General features: G+C 40.6%; 1 protein-coding gene across 6 annotated transcripts in view; it reads left to right on the top strand.

Moving 5' to 3' along the window:
* The window catches only part of blnk (B cell linker), a 203,563-nt gene that overhangs the window by 149,222 nt on the left and 33,038 nt on the right, over window positions 1–21,303 (top strand). For all 6 annotated transcript variants that reach the window (XM_060841938.1, XM_060841939.1, XM_060841937.1 and 3 more), the window contains 5 exons: window positions 1,399–1,489; window positions 5,166–5,249; window positions 6,447–6,497; window positions 17,601–17,626; window positions 20,262–20,284. In XM_060841938.1, coding sequence (XP_060697921.1) covers window positions 1,399–1,489; window positions 5,166–5,249; window positions 6,447–6,497; window positions 17,601–17,626; window positions 20,262–20,284 — 275 coding nt within the window. The remainder of the gene's footprint in view (window positions 1–1,398; window positions 1,490–5,165; window positions 5,250–6,446; window positions 6,498–17,600; window positions 17,627–20,261; window positions 20,285–21,303) is intronic.

Raw genomic sequence — 21,303 nt, 5'->3', positions numbered from 1 at the left:
TGCTTTCTTTATTTCCATTAGAAGATAGATATCATTTTTAACTAGAGGAGAAACTAAAATACTGGTCAGGAGAAAAGGAATTAAACCATGAAGGCTTGAAGAAACAATCTTCATGATTTCTCAATAAAGCTGTGCATATTACATATTAGATGCTGATCTAAAGTATACAGTTCTAGTTATTTTAGTTGTTTAGCATGTATAAGATTCATGTTTTGTAAGTTAGGTTGTTTGAGATTATTTGATTAATTTTATCAGTAATAAATTCAGTGAATTATCAAACATAAATTATATGTACAGTTGTACAAACCTGTTTAAAAGAAGGGTAGAATTATTACAAATAATTATAAAATACTTGTGATGCCATACAAAACGCTGGTGCGGCCACACTTGGAATATTGTGTACAGTTCTGGTCCTCATATTTCGGGAAGGATGTGGAAGCATTGAAAAAGGTACAGAGGAGATTTACCAGGATGTTGCCTGGCCTGGAGGCAAGGTCTTATGAGGAAAGGCTGAGAGACTTGAACCTGTTCTCATTGGCAAGAAGAAGGCTAAGAGGGGATTTGATAGAGACATACAAGATGATCAGAGGATTAGATAGGGTAGACAATGAAAGTCTTTTTCTGAGGATGATGATGATGTCAGTGTGTATTGGGGGCATAACTACAAATTGAGGGGTGATAGATTTAAGACAGATGTCAGAGGCAGGTTCTTTACTCAGAGTGGTAAGGGCGTGGAATGCCCTACCTGCTAATGTAGTCAACTCAGCCACATTAGGGAGATTTAAACAATCCTTAGATAAGCACATGAATGATTTTGGGATAGTGTAGGGGACAAGCTGAGAATAGTTCACAGGTCGGCACAACATCAAGGGTCAAAGGGCCTGTTCTATGAAGTATCTGATGTGATTGTTATACTTAAGTCATTAGGCTGCGAAATGATTCAGAAAAGGGCAGCCCAGATTAACATACATTTTAGATTGATTGAAACATCAAAAGGTAAAAGAAACAATATTAAAACTTCCCTTATAAAATAAAGAATAAGGAGAAATATAAGTTTTAAAATATTTTCCCTTCATATGTGTATAGATAGTACAAAAATACATACAGAACTTAGGACCATGATTACAGGCTTGGACATCCGTACATTAGATATCACCTTAGGGAATCTTTTATGTTTACAATCAATAGTTTGTTATATATACTGTCATTTCCTTTTAAAAAATAAAGCTCCTTGAAGGGAATTGTCTTATTCCTTGAAGCAGCAAGAAGTTTATCAAGTTGAGTTTGGAGCATAAAATAATAATCAAATTGCAAATGAATTTGGAATGAGCTGACTGATTATCTTCCATTTTTATATTTGTGTATTACTGTTAGTTAAACTGTTTTCTTTAATTCCAGGATGATTATATTGTTCCTATGGAGAATAATGAACGTGATGATGCATACATTGACCCTACAGAGAAAAGTGCACCTCCAGTAACATTGAAACGTAAGTTCAGCTGACGAGTTGTTGACTTCAAGAGAAGGCCTGCTCAAGTTCCAATTCATTGTGATACTCTGTATGGGAAACTGAAAAGAAGCACATTTATAATATGTGCAATTGTTAATTATGACACAGCTGAGCCTGAGCAGCAATAACATGCTCCTATGATACAGGTAAGTAGATTGGAGCATGAGATTCATCAACACAGAACAAACCTGGCCACAGCTCTTGCTTGATACATTCAGCTAAAATTCTTCCTCTCTGTGAGGAAGAGTATGAACTGTTTTCTAATGGTGACTGAGTTGAGGAATGTCCTTGCCCATCCTCTTGGGGTGTGCAGGACATAGGCATCCAGAATAGAAGCCGGCAAAAAATAAAACTAATTTGTAACAAAAGTAATACTTTAGGTTGACATTAGACTAATTTGCTCTGTGTTTTGTACCTTCTTTTAAACAATTTGACATTTATGATAGATAAGTCAGAATAGATGAGTCCCCTGGGCTGGATGGGATTTACCCTAGGATCCTCTGAGAAGCTAGGGAGGAGATTGCAGAGCCTTTGCCTTTATCTTTATGTCATCATTGTCTAGAGGAATAGTGCTAGAAGTCTGGAGGGTAGCAAATGTCGTCCCCTTGTTCGAGAAGGGGAGTAGAGACAACCCTGGTAATTGGAAACCAGTGAGCCTTACTTTGATTGCGGATAAAGAGATGAAAAAGGTTATTGGAGATAGGATTTATAATCATCTAAAAAGGAATAAGTTGATTGGGGATAGTCAACATGGTTTTGTGAATGGTAGGTCGTGCCTCACAAACCTTATTGAGTTCTTTGAGATGATGGCCAAACAGGGTGGATGAGGTTAAAGTGGTTGATGTGTGTATATAGATTTCAGTAAGGTGTTTAAGAAGGTTCCCCACACTAGGCTATTGCACAAAACATGGAGGCAAGGGATTATGGGTTTGGATCAGAAATTGGCTTGCTGAAAGAAGACAGAGGGTAGTGGTTGATGGGAAATGTTCATCCTGGAGTTCCGTTTCTAGTGGTGTACCATAAGGATCTGTTTTGGGCCACTGCTGTTTGTCGTTTTTATAAATGAACTTGATGAGGGTATAGAAGGATGGGTTAGTAAATTTGCTGATGACATTGAAGTTCGTGGAGTTAGGGACAGTGCAGAAGAATGTTGCAGGTTACAGAGGGACATAGATAAGTTACAGAGCTGGGCTGAGAGGTGGCAAATGGAGTTTAATGCGAAAAAGTGTGAAGTGATTCACTTTGGAAGCAGCAACATGAATAAAGAGTACTGGGATAATGGTTAGATTCTTGGTAGTATAGATGAGTAGAGAGATCTCTGTGTCCATGTACCTAGATCCCTGAAAATTGCCACCCAGGTTGATAGGGTTGTGAAGAAGGCATATAGTGTGTTAGCTTTTATTGGTGAAGGGATTGAGTTTTGGAGCCATGAGGTCATGCTGCAGCTATACAAAACTCTGGTGCAGCTGCACTTGGAGTGTTGCATACAGTTCTGGTCACCACTTTATAGGAAGGATGTGGAAGTGTTGGAAAGGGTCCACAGGTTGGTGCAACATTGAGGGCTAAAGACTCTGTACTGCGTTGTAATGTTCTATGCACTAGCATTGTGACCTGGCAAATTTGTAAAAGAAATGAAAGCCATTCTGAAATTGTTTCTGGGTGGCAAAAACCATGATAAATGGATGTAAAGCTTATATCTTTTTGTTTTAATTTTCTGTATTTTTGACAATGGAATGACATGAAAATGGGACTGATTTAAAAGCCAAGGATTGTTGAAGTATGGCAGCACTTTTTTGAAGCAAGTAACCTGACACTCAGTGAAAGTGCTGTTTATATTGGTGTTTGTTCAACCAATGGTGGAAGTCTAGTAGCAGGCAAATTGACCCCAAGGAGTGTACAAAATGTGAGATTCAGTGAGCAGCAAATAGTTAATTGGTTTATGGAATTGTGCTCAATTGTTGATGGCAGAGGCACTGTGCCTACCAACAACAATGTGGTTGTCTTCCAGGTAGCTAAACAGCTTGTGGGTGTGAATGATATGGCCAGATACCTTCAGATCTCTGGGGTCTCTCTCTGCCTCTGCAATAAAAGGTCTGAAGAAGTAAAGGTTGTTTTCCCTCAGCAGTTGCTGTAAGCTGTGACATTTAACCAGTAGCTATAAGATTTTGACATTGCAAGCCAGCTGTCCCGTGCCTCCTGCAAGGAATTGAAAGCATCTAGAGAAGAGAAATCAATGAACAGCATGTTCTGACAAGCAAAAGGATCACCTTAGTGACCCTTTGTATGGGGACCATTGAACTATCCTTCCACCCATAGCAAATGTATTTTTGTCTGTATACGTGCCTAGGGGGTTATAAGGAGGTTAACTAGTAGAGTTATATTTTAACAGTTCATAGTTGTTTACCAGTCACTAAAATGTATTTATTTGTAATCAGTAGTAATTCTTGTTAAGTACAGAAAACTGGTCTGGACTTTTTTAATCTGGGTGCCAGAAGAAATAGCAAATTGGGGAACTCTGCATATTTTGAGAAAACCTTTAACTTTTATGACAACTGTAGGAATAGCAGTGTTTCATTTTCAGCATGCTACCCCAAGTGAAGTGCGACATATCTCATTTAAGTGGAATAAGTTCCACAAATAACATACTTGTGATGGAATGGAGACATAATCAAGTCTCTAAAGTAACTAAAACATGAAGTCTTGGGCATTGAGTGTAGGGCTAATGACCAAGTATGAATTCAAAAGCTGGAAGTACAACCAGAGAATATGTTAAGACCTCTACTCTTGATTAAAGGATTTGATTGAGATGCCAGATATACAGGCCTCAAATGAGTCAATGGACCTACTATGTAGAAGGGAAGTAACTTGTTGTACTTAAACTGGACACTCATTTTTAGTTATATTAATTAGTCACCTGTAATTCCATTTTAAACAGTTGAAAATGACTTTTATGAATTTGGAAAAACATTTTGTTTACTAAACTGGTGTACAGTAGTCAGTTTCTTTAGCAGTTTGTAAAAATATATATATTCAGTGTTTTAAAATGTGCCTGGCTATTTGCGTCCCTGTACCCAAGTAGGCTTCGTTTTTACAGTCATTTCAAAAACTTGCAAACAAGTAGGATTAGTGAAAATCCCCAATGGTGTTTAATTCATCCTTGGGCCATGACCTGTTTTGTAGGCTGGTCCAATTTCTGGCAAGATTTTTAAACCTGTGCAACCGATTGCGGAAATTTGCGCTGTGCTAAACTCAGGCCCAGAAATTCGATAAAAGCTCTATAGTGTAAATGTATGTGCAGATGTCTGGGATAGTAGGTGTTGGGTTGGGTCAGATAGGATCAGGGGAATAGGGGAATGTTGGGTTGAGGAGGAGGTAGTGTGATGTTAGGTTTGGGAAATTATATCTGCTTCTCTCCACAGATGCTACCAGACCTGCTGAGTTTCTCCAGCTATTTCAGGTCTTGTTTCAGATCTCCAGCATCCGCAGTTTTTGGCTTTATCTTAGCATGATGCTTGATGTTGGGAATGCAAATTTGTAAAATGTACTATTACAGGCAGACGAATTAAGAAACATTTCAAAATGTTCCATTGAGTATTTTAAAAAAAACCTTAAACTACAGAGATATTCATAAACTGTTTCTTTTTTTAAAAATCAGCTCCAAAGGTGAACAGAGCAGCCAAACCAAACAAACCATCAGGTTTATCCTCAAGTCCCAAAGCAAGACATCTTCATGATCAAGGTATCGAAATATTTTCTTACCATGTACCAAATATAAATTACGAGGTTAGTTCAAATTACAGAACTGAAACTTCAGTTTTGAAAATTGGAGATGTCTACTGAGGATGCCATCAAAATGAGAGTATGATGTTATGTTGCAGCAAAAATGAACATAGAATATATATGGCTTTATACTACCTGGGAAATTACCACATTTTAAAAAGATTTTGACCGAACTTTGCCATCCACAATCTCTGCATGAGATTGTACACATTCCTGCCATTTAAAAAGTAAGAATCTTTCTTGGGTCTACATCACTGCTTATGGAACAGCTTAGACCAACCTGCGTTCTTCACATTATTTAGCTGTGAACAGAATGATGCTTAAGCAAGGTATTTGCCTTTTCTTCAAAATTTAAGTCCCCCTTCCCTGCCTGGATGTTGTGATAGGGTTAGCAACCAATGAGTCAGGAGAGTGGGAAATGGGGACAGCATGTAGAAAGGCAAGAGCACCCAGCAGACTCGCCCCTTAGCAATTTTATAGATTTCCCATTAGTGAGGACGCTGGGGAGAGGGTGTGGAGTCGAGGGTTGGGCTGGAAAATCCAGCTTCATAATAATTTGTGTTAAACAGCAGAAATATTTTTAAAATACATATTGGAATTGGTGTTAATAGCTAAGTGTGGTTTAGTGAGTCTGAAATGTTTGCGTTCTGGAATATCATGATGTCTGCTTTATTTTGTAAGTATGCAATGATCGTTATTAATGTGGGAGACTAGAGTTGGGTGGGTGAGAGCACAGTTTAAGCAGAAGAGTTCCCCCTTGTAAGATGGAGATGAGACTTCTATTCTCTGAGGATCATTAATCTGTGGAATTCTCTTGCCCAAAAAGCATTGGAGGAAAATGGACTTGAGCCTGCACTAAATCAGCCAAGAGCTTATCAAATGGTGGAGCCAGCTGAATGGCCTACTCGTTGCTAAGTCCCATGTTCCTATTCTGTTTGAAAGATGTGACTTGAGTCAATGACATTGGTGAATAGGGAGCTTTGTCATAACATAGTAAAATCATCCAAGCTCTGTTTGAGTCCAGTATGGCTGTGTTACGATCGCACACTAAGTATATACTAACATTGGTCATTCACTGTGGAAAAAACAAAATACTTGAGACTCTGTGAACCATACACCTTAAGATAAAACGTAATTTCTTTAACTTTTTATCCAGAGCAAGGTGCCTCTGCAGGCCAGCTGAACACACAAAGCTCACAAGATCATGGTAAGGAAAATAGAAAACAAAAATATATTTTTAGAACTATGCCTTCAATTTGTAAAGTTAATAGCCAACATTGAATAGAGGTACCATTACATTACTGGATGTATTTTGTAAGTCAGCAACTATTGAGAAAGATATGGAGAAGCAAGTTTGCAGGGAAATTACACGGAAGGTGCAAGACTTACAGGAGTGATAATGAGGTGCACTAATTATCCTAAAGTAGCTTGGATTTGTGAGAATGGGAGAAAATGAGGGACTGCCAGTCAGAGTTGGAAAGTGTGGTACTGGAAAGGCACAGCAGGTCAGGCAGCATCTGAAGAGCAGGACAGTCGATATTTCAGGCATAAGTCCTTCATCAGGAACCACACATTCCTGACGAAGGGTTTGCACTCAAAACAACAACTTTCCTGCTCTTCAGGCGCTGCCTGAAGACCAGCACCACACCTTTCAACTCTGGGTGTGTAAGAATATTAAGGGAAGTGAGAAGAGACTTTTTGACAAGCATTCAGGGGAATTTACTTGATCCTGGCCAATGTGGTTGACTCTTAACTGCCCTCTGGGCAATTGGGATGGGCAATAAATGCTGGCCTAGCCAGTGATGTCCTCAGCCCATGAATGAATAAAAAAAAATTCATGGAAGGAGACATTGCTGGATGTGGTTTTGGGGAATGAGGTCAGATCAAGTGTCAATCAGAGAGAATCTGTGAAATGAAGATTGTATTGTCTTCACGTTTAGGAAGACACAGGAGCAATGTAAAGTATAAATACTTAGCTGGAGGATGGATTATTCCAGTGGGTAGAAAACAGACCATCATAGATAAATTTGAATCAAAGATTGGTGGACAAACTTATGGTCATGGTACATTTCCATGAGGGGGGAAAGGTTGGGCAAGTGGTCATTCAATGATGAAAGGGAGTGTAAGATAATGCAAACGGAATCGAAAAAAACTCACAGGAGAAATGGGAAAAGAAATCAGAGACAAAGAGAGTCTGAGAAGAGATTGGCAGGTTACTTGAAACAGAATCCAGAAGTGTTCCTGATGCATTTAAATGATTAAAGGTTAGTCACAAGATGAGTGGGGTCAATTGGGAACCACAGAGAGTATAAAGACTGAGGACAAAGCAGTGATATTAAATGAATAAGAAAGGAGATGCTGCCCAAAGATGAAGTAGTGAGCTATCAGAAGAGTTAAAATTAGATAAAAAGGAGATATTGGAAAGATTGGCTGTATATAAAGTTGATGAGACAAAATTTATTGTCACCTGAACAAGTCCAGATTAATTAGAGACAATTGGTGTGGATTTGTTAAAGCCAAATTATGTTTAACTAACTTGCTTGTGTTTTCCGGTGAGCTAACAGAAAGATTTGTTGAGGGTAATGTGGTTGATGTGATGACAAAAGGCGTTTGATAAAGTGTCATATTATAGATTTATCAGCAAAGTTGAAGGCCGTGGAATAAGAAGGACAATGGTAACAGCTCTGTGAAGTTGCCTGAGTGATAGCTGTTTTTCAGACTGGAGGAAGAATCCAGTGGTGTTCCCCATGGGTCAGTACATGGTCACTGATTTTTTAAAAATATACATTAATGACCCAGGTTTGGATTGTGCAAGGTACAATTTCAAAATGTGCCAATGATTTGTTTCTCAATTTCTGAACTGACTTCTAGCCCTTTAACTATCATTATTTCCATAATCACTGTTTTGTCACAAGGTAACAATAATACATGATGCAAATACAAACTCTTCAAAGTGTTAAATAGAATGGAGTATAATTTATTATATTTGTTTAATATGTGCTAACAATTACTTCTCAAAATTTAAATCAAACTGACTTAGTCCCTAATTCTTGCAGTTTATTTTGTGAATTGTTGCTTAACATCGGTTAATTTTGGATATAGTTCAATGTTCTGTGTAACAGCATTACCACGGTACTTGGGTGTACCAGTTGATGCAATAGAAGTACGTTATCAAAATTTGAATATAAAAATGGCCTTCCAGTAGTGCTAAATTTACTGGTTGAGCTGTGGCCTTCAGAATATTTGAATTGTGCATATCTTGGAAAATAATAAATGGTGAGCCATTGCTGTCTGAGAGAACCCATTTTCTCTCACCCACATTGATTGTACAGCACTTTGCACATGAGGACGTTTTCCTGCTTCAAATGTTTGCAGTAACAGATGAACTTAGTGTATCTTTGCCCCCTGGTGACTGAAAGCTCAACTGCAGTACCAGGTCCAAGAGGCTAAGCAGCTGTGGTCCTACCTGCCAACCTTGGGTCCTTCCAATTGTTCTTGAAGACCAAAGGCCCAATCGCATTAAAGTTTTAAATTCTACGAATTGGGAAGAGTTTTTAAAGGAATTTCTTTTTATCTGCAATGCTTCAGTCTTGCCCCACAGGACACTCATAGAATCTCTGGTCCATGAGAGAGCAAGAGGGTACAGGCTATACATTAAACCTACGTGCCTGTATACAGGCACACACCTAATCCTGGACCTTGGAAAGCCTCGCAAAGATCATCATGACCTCTACAGTTTCTCTTTCATTGCATCTGGGGAACACCAATCGCACAATTTTCAATTCCTTTCTGGCCACAGGTGAAGTACCAGAGAACAGAAGGACAGCTAGTGGGGTACCATTATTCAAGAAGGGAGCAAGCGATAAACCAGGAAACTACAGGCCAGTCAGTCTATCCTCAGTAGTGGGGAAGCTATTGGATGCAACTGAGGGACAGAATTCATCTACACTTGGATAGACAGGGATTAATCAAGAACACGATGGTTGGAGGAAGAACGCCTCATCTTCCGCCTGGGAACAACACGACGGTTGGAGGAAGAACGCCTCGTCTTCCACCTGGGAACCCTCCAACTACAAGGGATGAACTCAGATTTCTCCACTTTCCTCATTTCCCCTCCCTCCACCTTGTCTCAGTCAGTTCCCTCAACTCAGCACCACCTTCCTAACCTGCAATCTTCCTCCTGACCTCTCCGCCCCCACCCCACTCCGGCCTATCACCCTCACCTTGACCTCCTTCCACCTATCACATCTCCATCGCCCCTCCCCCAAGTCCCTCCTCCCTACCTTTTATCTTAGCCTGCCTGGCACCCTCTCCTCATTCCTGATGAAGGGCTTATGCCCGAAACGTCGAATTTCCTATTCCTTGGATGCTGCCTAACCTGCTGTGCTTTAACCAGCAACACATTTTCAACATTAATCAAGAACAGTCAGCATGGTTTTGTTAAGGGGAGGTCTTGTTTGACAAACCTGATGGAATTTTTCAAAGAAGTGGTCTGGTGTGTAGGTGAGGGTAATTTGGAGTTCAACAAGTCTTTAATATAAGTCCTACATGGGAGATTTAGCAAAGGTAACAGTCTGTGAGATTCCAAGGAACTTGGTTAATTGGATCCAGAAATGACTGAGTGGCAGAAAGCAGAGGGTGGTGATTGAGGGGTGTTTTTATGACTGTATCCAGTGGAGTTCTGCAGGGATCAGTGTCTGGTCTCTTGCTGTTTGTGATGTATATAAACAATTTAGACTTCAATGTAGGAGGGTTAATCATTAACTTCATGGATGTGATATTGGATACAATATGTAAGTTGGTGGATGATAAGTTTTGAGGAGGATAGCCTTATAATACAGGAGGATACAGATGGGCTGTTCATATCAGCTGATCAGTGACAAATAGACCAATCTGGATAAATGTGAGGTGATGCACTTGGACAGGATAAACAAGGCAAGGGAATACATGATGAATGGAGAGACCCCGGGAAGCACCAAGGAACAGAAGGATCTTGGTGTGTATGTCCACTGGTCCTTTGAGGTAGTAAAGCAGATAGATTAAGTGGTTAAGAAGACATATGGGATACTTGCCTTTATGAGTCAAGGCATAGTATTTAAGAGCAGGGGATTATGATTGATCTGCATAAAAATTTGATTAGGGCAAGGGGATCCAAGATGGCGGCGATCTGAGAAGATCGTACTGCAGAGCTTCGCATCACAGCGTAAGCGGGATGATCCTTTAACCCGCCCGACTCAGGCCATCGTGATATCTTAGGACTCCGGAAAGATCATGGAGTCCCAAGAAACATCTAAAAATTAACTTACCTGTGTTTCCAGCTGTCCAGAGATGCTGAAAAAGGGAGGAGGAGCATCTGAGGCCAGGTCTGCAGTTCAACCTGCAGCAGCCTCAGAACTGATCACTTTCCAAGCCCTGGTGAACCAGCTCTTGAAATCTCGTGAGATGCAGGGGAAACAGATTGAAGAGAAGCTGGCTCCAGTCTCTTTCATGCTGCAGAAGCATGAGCAGCAGCTGGGACACCTGGAGAAGAGGAGGTGGAGCACAGGGTCACAGTGGTGGAAGCTGATGCCAGTTCATCCAAGGATAGGATCCAAGCCCTGAAGATGCAGGTCCATAATTTGCGTGACCAAGTGGATGATCATGAGAACAGGGGCAGGAGAAAAAACATTTGGATCATCGGTCTGCCTGAGGGTAAGGAAGATGAGCGGCCTGCAGAATTTGTTGAGGACTAGTGCCGAAATTCCTTGACTTGGAAGCTGGCATGAGAGGATTGAAGATAGAGAGGACTCACCGGGCCGCAGTGCAGAGATTGAGTCTGGATCAATATTCTCGTGCAGTTAAGGAGAGAGTCATGGAGGCTTCCAGAGTCCAGGTAAAAGATCAGAAGGCCCTAATTGATGAGGGCTCTAAGATCAAGTTTTTTTTCAGGACTGCTCAGCAGTGGTGATCTAGAAACAAAAATCTTACAATGATGTCAAGAGAAGACTGAGGGAGCTTGGGATTCAATATTTCCTGAGGTATCCGCCAGTGCTTCAGATCACCTTAGATGGATCCATACATCTCTTTGTCGGAGAAGGCAAGAAACTTTGTGGACAAACTAACCTAATTTGAACAATTTTAATTTGTATAAATAATGTTGTTTGGGCATGTGTTTATCATTCCAAGAAACTGAGGAAGTCCGGTTGGAGCTTTATCTTTCTTTCTCTATTGATAATAATTTGGTTTAAACTGTCTGGTGGCGGTCGAGATGTACATTTTCAAGTTATAAGTTAGGATATGCCAAAGGATGGGTGAGGTATTTATTCCCCTTTCTTAAAAAAAAATATTTTTTTATTGATATTGGTATTCTGTGAGGTGTTTATTCTTTTCTGCTTGTGTTTGCAGTGTGAATCTAGCTGGGAGAAGTGAAGGTGGTTGGGATGATTAGATGCCTACTTATGGGCAGTTTGGGATGGGTAGTTGCCCCCTCTGGGCAGGGGTTGAGTTCCCCTACTCAGTGCTGTTGGCGCTTTATATGTTGGTTTGTTTTTTTGAGTTTTATTGTTTTTTTTATTCTCATTAGTTTGTAGATTTGTTAAATGTAGTTTTTAAATGTGGTTTTAGTTTTTATATTTGGTGGATCATGTGACACTAAAGTTCAGCAGTTTGTGGTTTAGGTTCCTCCTCTCTGGAATTTAAATGTTATTGCAGAAGATTATGGCTAATGACATTTGATTAAATGGTGTACCTGGAATATCAAGGGAAGTCACTCACCAATTAAGAGGAAGAAGATACTCTTGAGTCTTAGAAAGGAGAAGGTGGATATTGCTTTGTTACAGGAGACACATTTAGATGACAAGGAGCATCTGAAATTACAGCAGAATGGCTTTGACCAAGTTTATTTTTCATCATTTTAGATGAGATTAGATTCCTACAATGTGAAAACAAGCCCTTCAGCCCAACCAGTCCACATGGACCCTCCAAAGAGTAACTCACCCAGAACCATTTCCCTTTGACTAATGCACTTAACACTACGGGTAATTTAGCATGGCCAATTCACCTTACCTGCACATCTTTGGACTGCACATCTTTTAATACCAGAAGTAGGGGAGTGACTATATTGGTTAGGAAGAATTACCCATTTAAGTTGTTGGTGTGTGGTAAAGACACACACGGGAGGTTTGTAATTCTTAAAGCCTTGATAAATGGGGAAGAATATGGTGTTTTACATGTTTATTGCCCTCCAACTCATCGCCTTAGATTTTTGGTAGGCACTTTCTCTAAACTGATAAGTCTCAAGTTCCAGCACATCATTATAGGGGGAGATTTTAACTGTCTCATGGATCCCACAGTAGACAGGTTGCCCAAAGGTCCCTCGATACCCTCTGTACAAACTAAATAGTTAATGGGTCTGTGTGGGGAGTTAGGGTTGGTGGACGCCTGGAGGTGTCTCCACCCTACAGGTAGGGATTTTACATTTTTCTCCAATCCACACAAATGTCACACAAGGATTGATTTTTTTTTTCTGACCTCGCAGCAACCCTGGATTTGGTGGCATTTTGTACTATTAGTAACATTACCATCTCTGATCATGTTCCAGTGTACTGTATGGTTAAGATTAAGGACATTACAGTGGCTTTGAGGTACTGGTGAAAGGATCCCTTTATCCTCAAGGATAATAAGTTTGAGAGTATTTCTCTAGGGAACTTTGAGCATTCCTAGACATTAACATAGGCTCAGTAGATAGCTCATCCGATCTCTGGGAAACTGCCAAAGCCTATGCTGGGGGTTAGTTACTTCAAATTCTGCCAGTAGGAAGCGGCAGAAGGGTGAGCAGCTACGTCTCCTTGAAGCACATTGAAGGCAGCCGAGAAGGCTTAGTTTGACAGACCCTCGTTGGTCAAACTACAGAGGATTACGGCACTGTGGTCTGCACTAAATTCCATGCTCACGCAGATGGCAAAGAAGGAGCTGACTTTTGCAAAGCCAAGGTTATACGAGCATGGTGACAAGCCAGGCAAATGTTTAGCGTATCTTGCCAGAAAAATAAGTGCCCAACAAGCCATTATGGCGATTAGGAAAGGGTCTGGGAACCTAACATGTGACTCTAAAAAGATTAATGTGGCATTCCAGAGATTTTACTCCAAGTTACACCAGTCTGAGGATTGTGAGGAGGGGCAGGCCAAAAGAGATCTGAAGCTCCCGGGTGTGACTCCTGAACAACAGTCCTTTCTCAATGCCCCATTATCAAGCAAGAAGTGCAGGAAGCTGTGAGGCAGCTTCAGTGTGGAAAGGCGCCCGGTCCTGACGGACTTCCCAGTGAATTCTATATGGAATTTATAAGTATACTGTCAGGTCCGATGCTAAATATGTTTAATGATTCATACAGTCATGATTGTCTCCCACCATCTCTGAGAGAGGCCAATATTTCACTTATCCTTAAAAAAGGGAAGGATCCGGAAGACTGCTTCATACAGGTCTATTTCACTCTTAAATGTGGACTTTAAAATCCTCTCTAAGACTCCCGCGATAAGGCTGGAGACTGTGTTACCTTCCATTATTAAAGAGGATCAGATGGGCTTTATAAAGGGTTGCAGATCCTCCAGTAATGTGAGGAGGTTGCTTAGTTTAATTCAAGCATGTCAATAGCAGTCAATATAGGGATTGGTGGTTTCTTTAGATGCAGAGAAGGCATCTGGCCGAGTTGCATGGCCGTATCTTTTCTATATTCTCGAGTGGTTTGGTTTGGGCGAGATCTTCCTAAGATGGGTAAAGGTTCTTTACGGTGGTCCTCTCGCAGCAGTCATCACTAATGAAGTAGGATCAAGCAATTTTAATATTTTAGTGGCAGCTGATGGGGCTGTCCCCTTTCACTATTGCTTTATATGTTGGTGATTGAACCACTGCCGAATTGTGGGAATCCCAATATATCAGCTCCAGAAGTGGGGTCAAAATGACATAAGATTTCGTTGTACGCAGACGATGTCCTAATTTTTTTGACAAATCCAGCAGTTTCAGTGCCTCACCAGATACAATGCATCTGCGTGTTTGGCACTTTTTTGGGGTACATGGTTAATTTTGTGAAATCAGAGGCTATGCCTATGGGGGGGGGGTCTTACAAAGAAGCTAACTCTTGGGGGCAACTATAGATTCCCATTTAGGTGGTCACATGGGGGTTTATTTGGGCATATTTTTTACTCCAGTTCTGGATTGGCTATTCAAAGCCAATTTTGTCCAATTATTTGGAAATATTAAAAAAGATCTCCAAAGATGGGAGGCACTTCCAGACTTGTGGTTGGGTCGGATAGCGCTTATTAAGATGAATATTCTCCCTCATTTGCCAAACTCTATATGGATGTTCCCCTTGATGTTCAATAAGCAAACACGCAGGAGGCAGAACAGCTGGTTCATCTCCTTTATTTGGCACCATAAACGGCCCCTCATTAAATTAGCCAAACTACAGTTGCCTCAGAGGTTGGGGGGAGTGGACCTTCCAGACATTAAAAATGACCAATTAAGCTCACTTTTGTCCTATGTGAGTGATTGGGTTTGCAGGGACCCTCTTTCAATATAGCTAGGTATCGAAGCCTCCCAGGCAAGGTTCCCCCATACCAGTTTGCTGTTTTTGGACAAAATGAGGACAGTCAGGGAATATTGCCATAGCCCAATAGTCATCAATACTGTTAAAGCATGGAGGGCAATTCGGCAGAGGGAAGGCAATATTGGCAAAACATCTTTGTTTACATCTTTTAGTGGGTATGCTGGGTTTTCAACCAGGTATGATAGATTCAGAGTTTAAATGCTGGGCAGCTAGGGGTGATTTATTTGAGGGAGATGTAATGATGTCCTTTGATCAGTTTGTACGGAAGTACGAGTTATCTAAAAGAGACCTCTTTTTTTTCAAGTTAGGGGTTTTATTCAAAAAAAGACTATATTTTTGACTGATCTCTGCAAATCCGACATAGGGAGATACTCAGTGCTCAAAGTACACTTTCTGTCAGCACTTTACATCATCAATTGGGGATGGGGGTGTCCCCTCGGATGAATTTGATCAACTCTGCAGGGTGTGGGATAGAGAGCTGGGTATTGAGGTCACCTCAGAGGTATGGGAAGATATTTGGGAAAATGCAAGGAAGATATCAATTTGCAATAGGACCCATGCTTCATAGTTGAAGATTCTCCACAAGGTCCACTTGGCTCCGGACTGTTTGTCAACATTTAAACCATGGGTATCTTCAACATGTCCCAGTGCAAGGTCTGCACGGGTATTCTTACCCATTGTCTTTGGTCTTGCGATAGGCTTCAAACACATTGGAGTGCTGTGGTGGGCATAATGGAGAGAATTTTGAGTCTAAGGGTGGAGAAGGACCCTATCTCTCTCCTTTTGAGCCTGCCCACTGTATTTCCTGCAGATGCGCGTAAGAAAAAACTTTTCAATATTCTCCCGTTCTGTGCAAGAAACAATATCTTGCTAGGTTGGATATCCGAAAAAAAACCCCGGGCCCATCAGGGTGGTGGAAGATTGTTATCGAGCATATTCCCCTGGATTTTCTCACAAATATGGTATACCACAAAACTGAGAATCTTTACAAGACATGGCAGCCCTTTTTGGAATACTTTGACACAGATTTATCTGCCATACTAACCAGGGTTCTTATATAGCTGTAACAATTGTGTTTTAAGAGTCCAATATCCAGGGAGGAGGACCTGTGAACATATGAGTGTTTTGTTTGGCTGGGCTGATTAATTACTATTTATTAGTAGTTGGTTATTAATTTAATTAGTTAAAAAGCCAGTTTGGGTGTTTTTTAATTCTATATTTTTCTATATATGTTTATACATTTGTACATGTGGGTGGGTTGGGGACTTTTTTTATTTGTAGTGGTTCTGTTCGCTGAGCTGGAAGTTTTTGTTGCAAACGTTTCGTCCCCTGGCTAGGAGACATCATCAGTGCTGTGGAGCCTCCTGCGAAGCGCTTCTTTGACGTTTCTTCTGGCATTTATAAATGCGCTTCGCAGGAGGCTCCACAGCACTGATGATGTCTCCTAGCCAGGGGACGAAACGTTTGCAACAAAAACTTCCAGCTCGGCGAACAGAACCACTACAACAAGCACCCGAGCTACAAATCTTCGCACAAACTTTGAACTTTTTTTATTTGGGATTTTTTGTACAGTTTTGAATTGTATTGTTTTGTACTTGTAATATTAAATCTATTTTTTCAATACCAATATATTTTTAAAAATTGATTAGGTCAGAAGTAGAGTATTCTGTGCAGTCTAGAGTTCACATTATACGAGGGATATGACTGTGCTGAAGAGGTCGCATAGGAGATTTACCAGGATGTTGTCTGACATACAGAGTTTTAGTTATGAAGAGAGATGGAATCAGCTGGGGTTGTTCTCCTTAGGGTGTTGATTGAGATGTATAAAATGACCAGGGGTAGAGACCATAGTCAGGAAGTAACATTTCCTCTCAGTAGAAGAATCCATGGCCGGGGACATTAGATTTAAGATGCAGGAAGTTTAGAAGAGATGTGAGGAATTGTAATTATCCCTAGAGATTTGGACGGGGGGTAATTTGGAACCTACTGCCTGTAAGGGTGGTAGAGACAGAAACCCTCTTAACATTTAAGAAGTATTTAGTTATGCACTTGTGGTGCCAAAGCATTCAAGGCTATGGGCTGAGTGCTGGAAAATAGTTAGGAGGTTATTTTTGACTATTACACACTAGATGGGCTGAAGGGCCTTCTCCTGTGCTGTAAGCCCCTATAATCAATTGATGAGGATGAAAATAATATTTTGGATTTGCCTACTTCTTACCTGTCCGTAAGTTGCAGGGTAATATTCAAAAGAGCAAAATTTAGCACAGAAGTAGATTTCCGATTTTGTAAAATTTCTTCTTTAACTCAAAGACTAGATAAGTCAATGTTTTCAATTTTTTAAAAAAAAATCCAATACTCAGGGACTGGTTGACATCATTCAGAACTTAGAGGAAGTGAGGACTACAGATCAGAGTCAAGAGTGTGGTGCTGGAAAAGCACAGCAGGTCACACAGCATCCAAGGAGCAGGAGAATTGATGTTTCGGGCAAGAGCCCTTCATCAGGAATTATAAATGGCTCTTGTCCAAAACGTCAATTCTCTTGCTCCTCTGTTGCTGACTGACTTTCTGTGCTTTTCCAGCACCACTCTCTTGACATCAATCAGAACTTGCTTAGATACATAAAAGCAAAATTGTACCAATAAATGAAATCAAAGTGCATTTAATTTTGCATGAAAGAACATAAATTTATTTTATTCTAATGTGTTTAACCATTTTATATCTCCCATGCAGATGTATATGAAGTTCCAGATACAGAGGTAAGTTTGTGATTCATCAGACCTAAATATTTCAGATTAAATTTACGATGAACAATAGCTTTTCTGTTGCAGTTTAAAACACTATTTCCTGAAACTAAATTTTTTATTTGACACCTTCAGTATGTCTTTCTAAATAGTTTTATACTGCCTACTATTTCCGTACACAGACAAGTGCAAATTACACATTGTCCCTCAGTCTTAATAATACTGGATCATCTAGATACAAATGCATGGAAACAGGAGTAAACCATATGGTTCTTCGAGCTGTTTTTTTTTCTCATCCAATCTGTGGTCTAACGCCATGCATCTTAAGCATATTTTACAATATATAAATGTAGGAGAAGCAAATTATGACCCAATAAAACTTAACATGTGTAACAATGTGTGAAAAAACATTCAGTAAACTTCAAGAATCTTAAAAAGCTTAAACGCACGAGCATTTACTGACAAAGGAGCAGGAGATTAAGACAAGGAAGACAAATGTGAAGAGATAAGTCTTCAGATAGCCTGTCATTGCTGTACGTGTTGCTTGCCAAGATGTTTCTCTTTGTGTGCTTGTGCACAGTACCATTCCCATAAGTCAGTGCAAAGGCCTGCCCCCAAGGAAGTGCAGCCTATTTATGGGCAGTCACTATATGACCCTTGGACCAAACAGATGCTGAAAGATTGACGCCAGTAGCAGATGTTGAGCTATTCTTTGATCACGCTGTGGTCTGAGACTAAATTGTAAAGAATCCGCTGGTCACATCCATGTAGGTATTGCCAGGGCTTATGCATGTAGTTCTGAGTCACATGCCAAACAATAATGCTGTTTGCTTAACTTGGGGTGGTTTTGTACATGCTTTGTTATGAACAGCATAATATGCTTTAATTGGAATGCATCTGCATAACCTTCCAGTTCATCAGAAATTCCCTGTCTCAGAGTGATGCCATGGGGATCTTTTCCTTCTGGATAGACATGCAGCTGCCAACAGTTCATCTCCTACAGTCAGGTGGTTTCTCTCCATGCACGGAATATTGATGGGCAGGCTAATCTACCAGACAGGAAGTTATGTCTCACCAAATACATCAGCTCAAAAATATCACCACTGGCAAATCCACTGATGCCCATAAAAGGAGCTAGAGAAAGAAAACTAATAAGTCTATACAAAAAGAATCTATTCAAAATCAAAATTACCACCAAGGTCCATGAGAAAGCATAGAATTACTTGCCTTTGGCATGAGAGAGCTTTTTAAAAAGACTATTCCCTTCCCTCCAGCATCTCTGTGTCAGAAATGTGGGGCTGGACTTCCAAAGTGGGATCGGGAAGCAGATGCCCAGGTGAATTCCAGGTCCTGAACCCATGTCAAGACACCCCTGTTTTTAAAATGTCAATGGCCTAATAGGCTAAGAGGTAAACCTAGCACCTAGTTCAGGGATGCCGAACATCACCAGGAGACAGGAGCAGCTGCTGACCTACTGTTTTGAGGCAATGGTTCCCTAAAGGGTTAAAAGGCAATCAGCAGCCATGGACGAGGATGTACTGAGGCCAATGGTAATTGGCTCCACACATTTGAATAAATAAAGAAACTTGTGAGGACAGTATAGTTAATCTGAGAGCTGTACACAAACAAATAAGAAGGGGGTTGTTTGAACTCACTGGAAAGCATTGAAAATTGCAGTACCACATGGTGGGCCCCATGACAAGCTCACTAATAAATCGGAGCAGCCGCTAACTGGCAGCGAGCACCTTTTCGCATTCTCTCCACACAACCCTTTGGAACTTCAAAACTGACGCCGAGATATTGGAGTCCAAAGATGATCTGCAGCCCCACAGTTCCAAATTCCAAAACCTTTTGAAACTCCAGCCTCTGGTATCTTTCACTGGCAGAAGTAGTACACCCTCTCCCTCCCACCTTTTAGATTAGATTAGATTAGACTACTTAGTGTGCAAACAGCCCAACAAGTCCACACCGACCCTCCAAAGAGCAACCCACCCAGACCCATTCCTCTACATTTACCCCTTCATCTAACACTATGGGCAATTTGGCATGGCTAATTCACCTAACCTGCACATTTTTGGACTGTGAGAGGAAACCGGAGCACCCAGAGGAATCGAGGACTAGGGGGCATCAGTTTAAGGTTAGAAGGGAAACAGCAAAAGGGAACATGAGGGATGACTTTTTTTATAGAGCGGATGGTATGTATATGGAATGAGCTGCCAGCAGAAGTGGTTGAAACAGATATATTAACAACATTTAAAAGTCATTTGAACAAATACATGGATAGTAAAAGATGAGAAGGATATGGGCCAAGTGCAGGGAAATGGGGCTAGTGTGGATGGACATTTTGGTCGTCATGGACCAATTTGGACCAAAGGGCCTGTCTCTGTGCTGTAGGATTCTATGACTGTTGATCGAGTGACATCACTGTCCTGTGTGTCCCACTTGTGTCTGAAATGAGCGGGATACCAAGCAAAGAATCACCCCTTAATCATTCTGTTGACAATTACATACATCTATTCTTATTTACCCTTACTTTACATGATGAATTATTTAATTTATTATGCTTGTGCACCAATGAAATGTCACTTTTGTCTCATTCATAACATAATTTGATCATTATTTGACATTGAAATTACTTTGTTTTGTTTAGGAAGCTTCACCATCAGTGCCCAGGTGAGTTACAATGTTTGGGAAAGAAATGGTCCAAGAGATTTCCAATTGGCAGAGAATATAGGATTTGAACTATTTAATAGATAACTCTTTGTAGCTGATATTTAATGAAAGTGTTTTATCACCCGAGATGTTTTAAAGATAAGACACTGACTGTGTAAATCTGCATCTTGTTCATGTCACTGTACATATTAAGATCAGACCAGCAGGCTCCTTCCACTGCTCCTTGCTGGTATATCTGCAGATTCCCCTCCTTGTATGAAACCGGTAGGTCAAAATGGCTGAATTCCAATCACCCTCCAGACAGAGATCATGTGCCTCCACCACAAGGACATTCTCTTTTTATTAGTCCATCTGTCCCACATCCTATGAGACCAATTTCTGCACAAACATCACTGTTCTTCTTTGGGGATATTTGTCCAGTTGACCATTCTTGGTACTTTGTGCTAATTGCCAACTTTATCAGTTTGTGATTGTAGTTAAGCTTATTTAGGAGAGTTTATTGCCATCAATCCTTCATTTTCTTTTTGTTTTGGACCTATTTAGCGATTAGTGGTAGAGGATATAGCCACACAGAGTCTCTATAGGAGAAAACACTACTTTTGGGTAATGAGCAGATATGCTGCATGTTAACAATAAGTACAACTATTTTTGGTCAGGCCTAATTACTCAGACTATGGTGAGTTGATGCAGATGTATCTGCTCAGTTCAATGGAAGGCTGGTTTGCAATGCAGAGTGAATCTCAGTATGGGATCAGTTCCCACGAAGATGAGCATGAAGGTTACCTTCTCAACCTTTCCCCTTACCTGGGATATGGTAACCCTTAGGTTAAACCACAACCAATTGTCTCTGTCTGATGAGCTAGCACATCCTGCAACTTATAACCGTGATGCCAGATGGCCTACTCTTACTCCTACTTCTTATGAAATTATCTGCTCAGGATAGCTGCCCAAAACTGGGATTGAGGGCAGCCTATGGACAGGATAGTGTGTGGAAGAGTAAACCTTGGAGACAGTAGACT

This window comes from Hemiscyllium ocellatum, chromosome 22, assembly GCF_020745735.1.
Source record: "Hemiscyllium ocellatum isolate sHemOce1 chromosome 22, sHemOce1.pat.X.cur, whole genome shotgun sequence".
In the NCBI taxonomy this organism is placed as follows: domain Eukaryota; kingdom Metazoa; phylum Chordata; class Chondrichthyes; order Orectolobiformes; family Hemiscylliidae; genus Hemiscyllium; species Hemiscyllium ocellatum.
The sequence above is the reverse complement of the archived record's forward strand: the minus strand, read 5'-3'. Positions and strand labels throughout refer to the sequence as shown.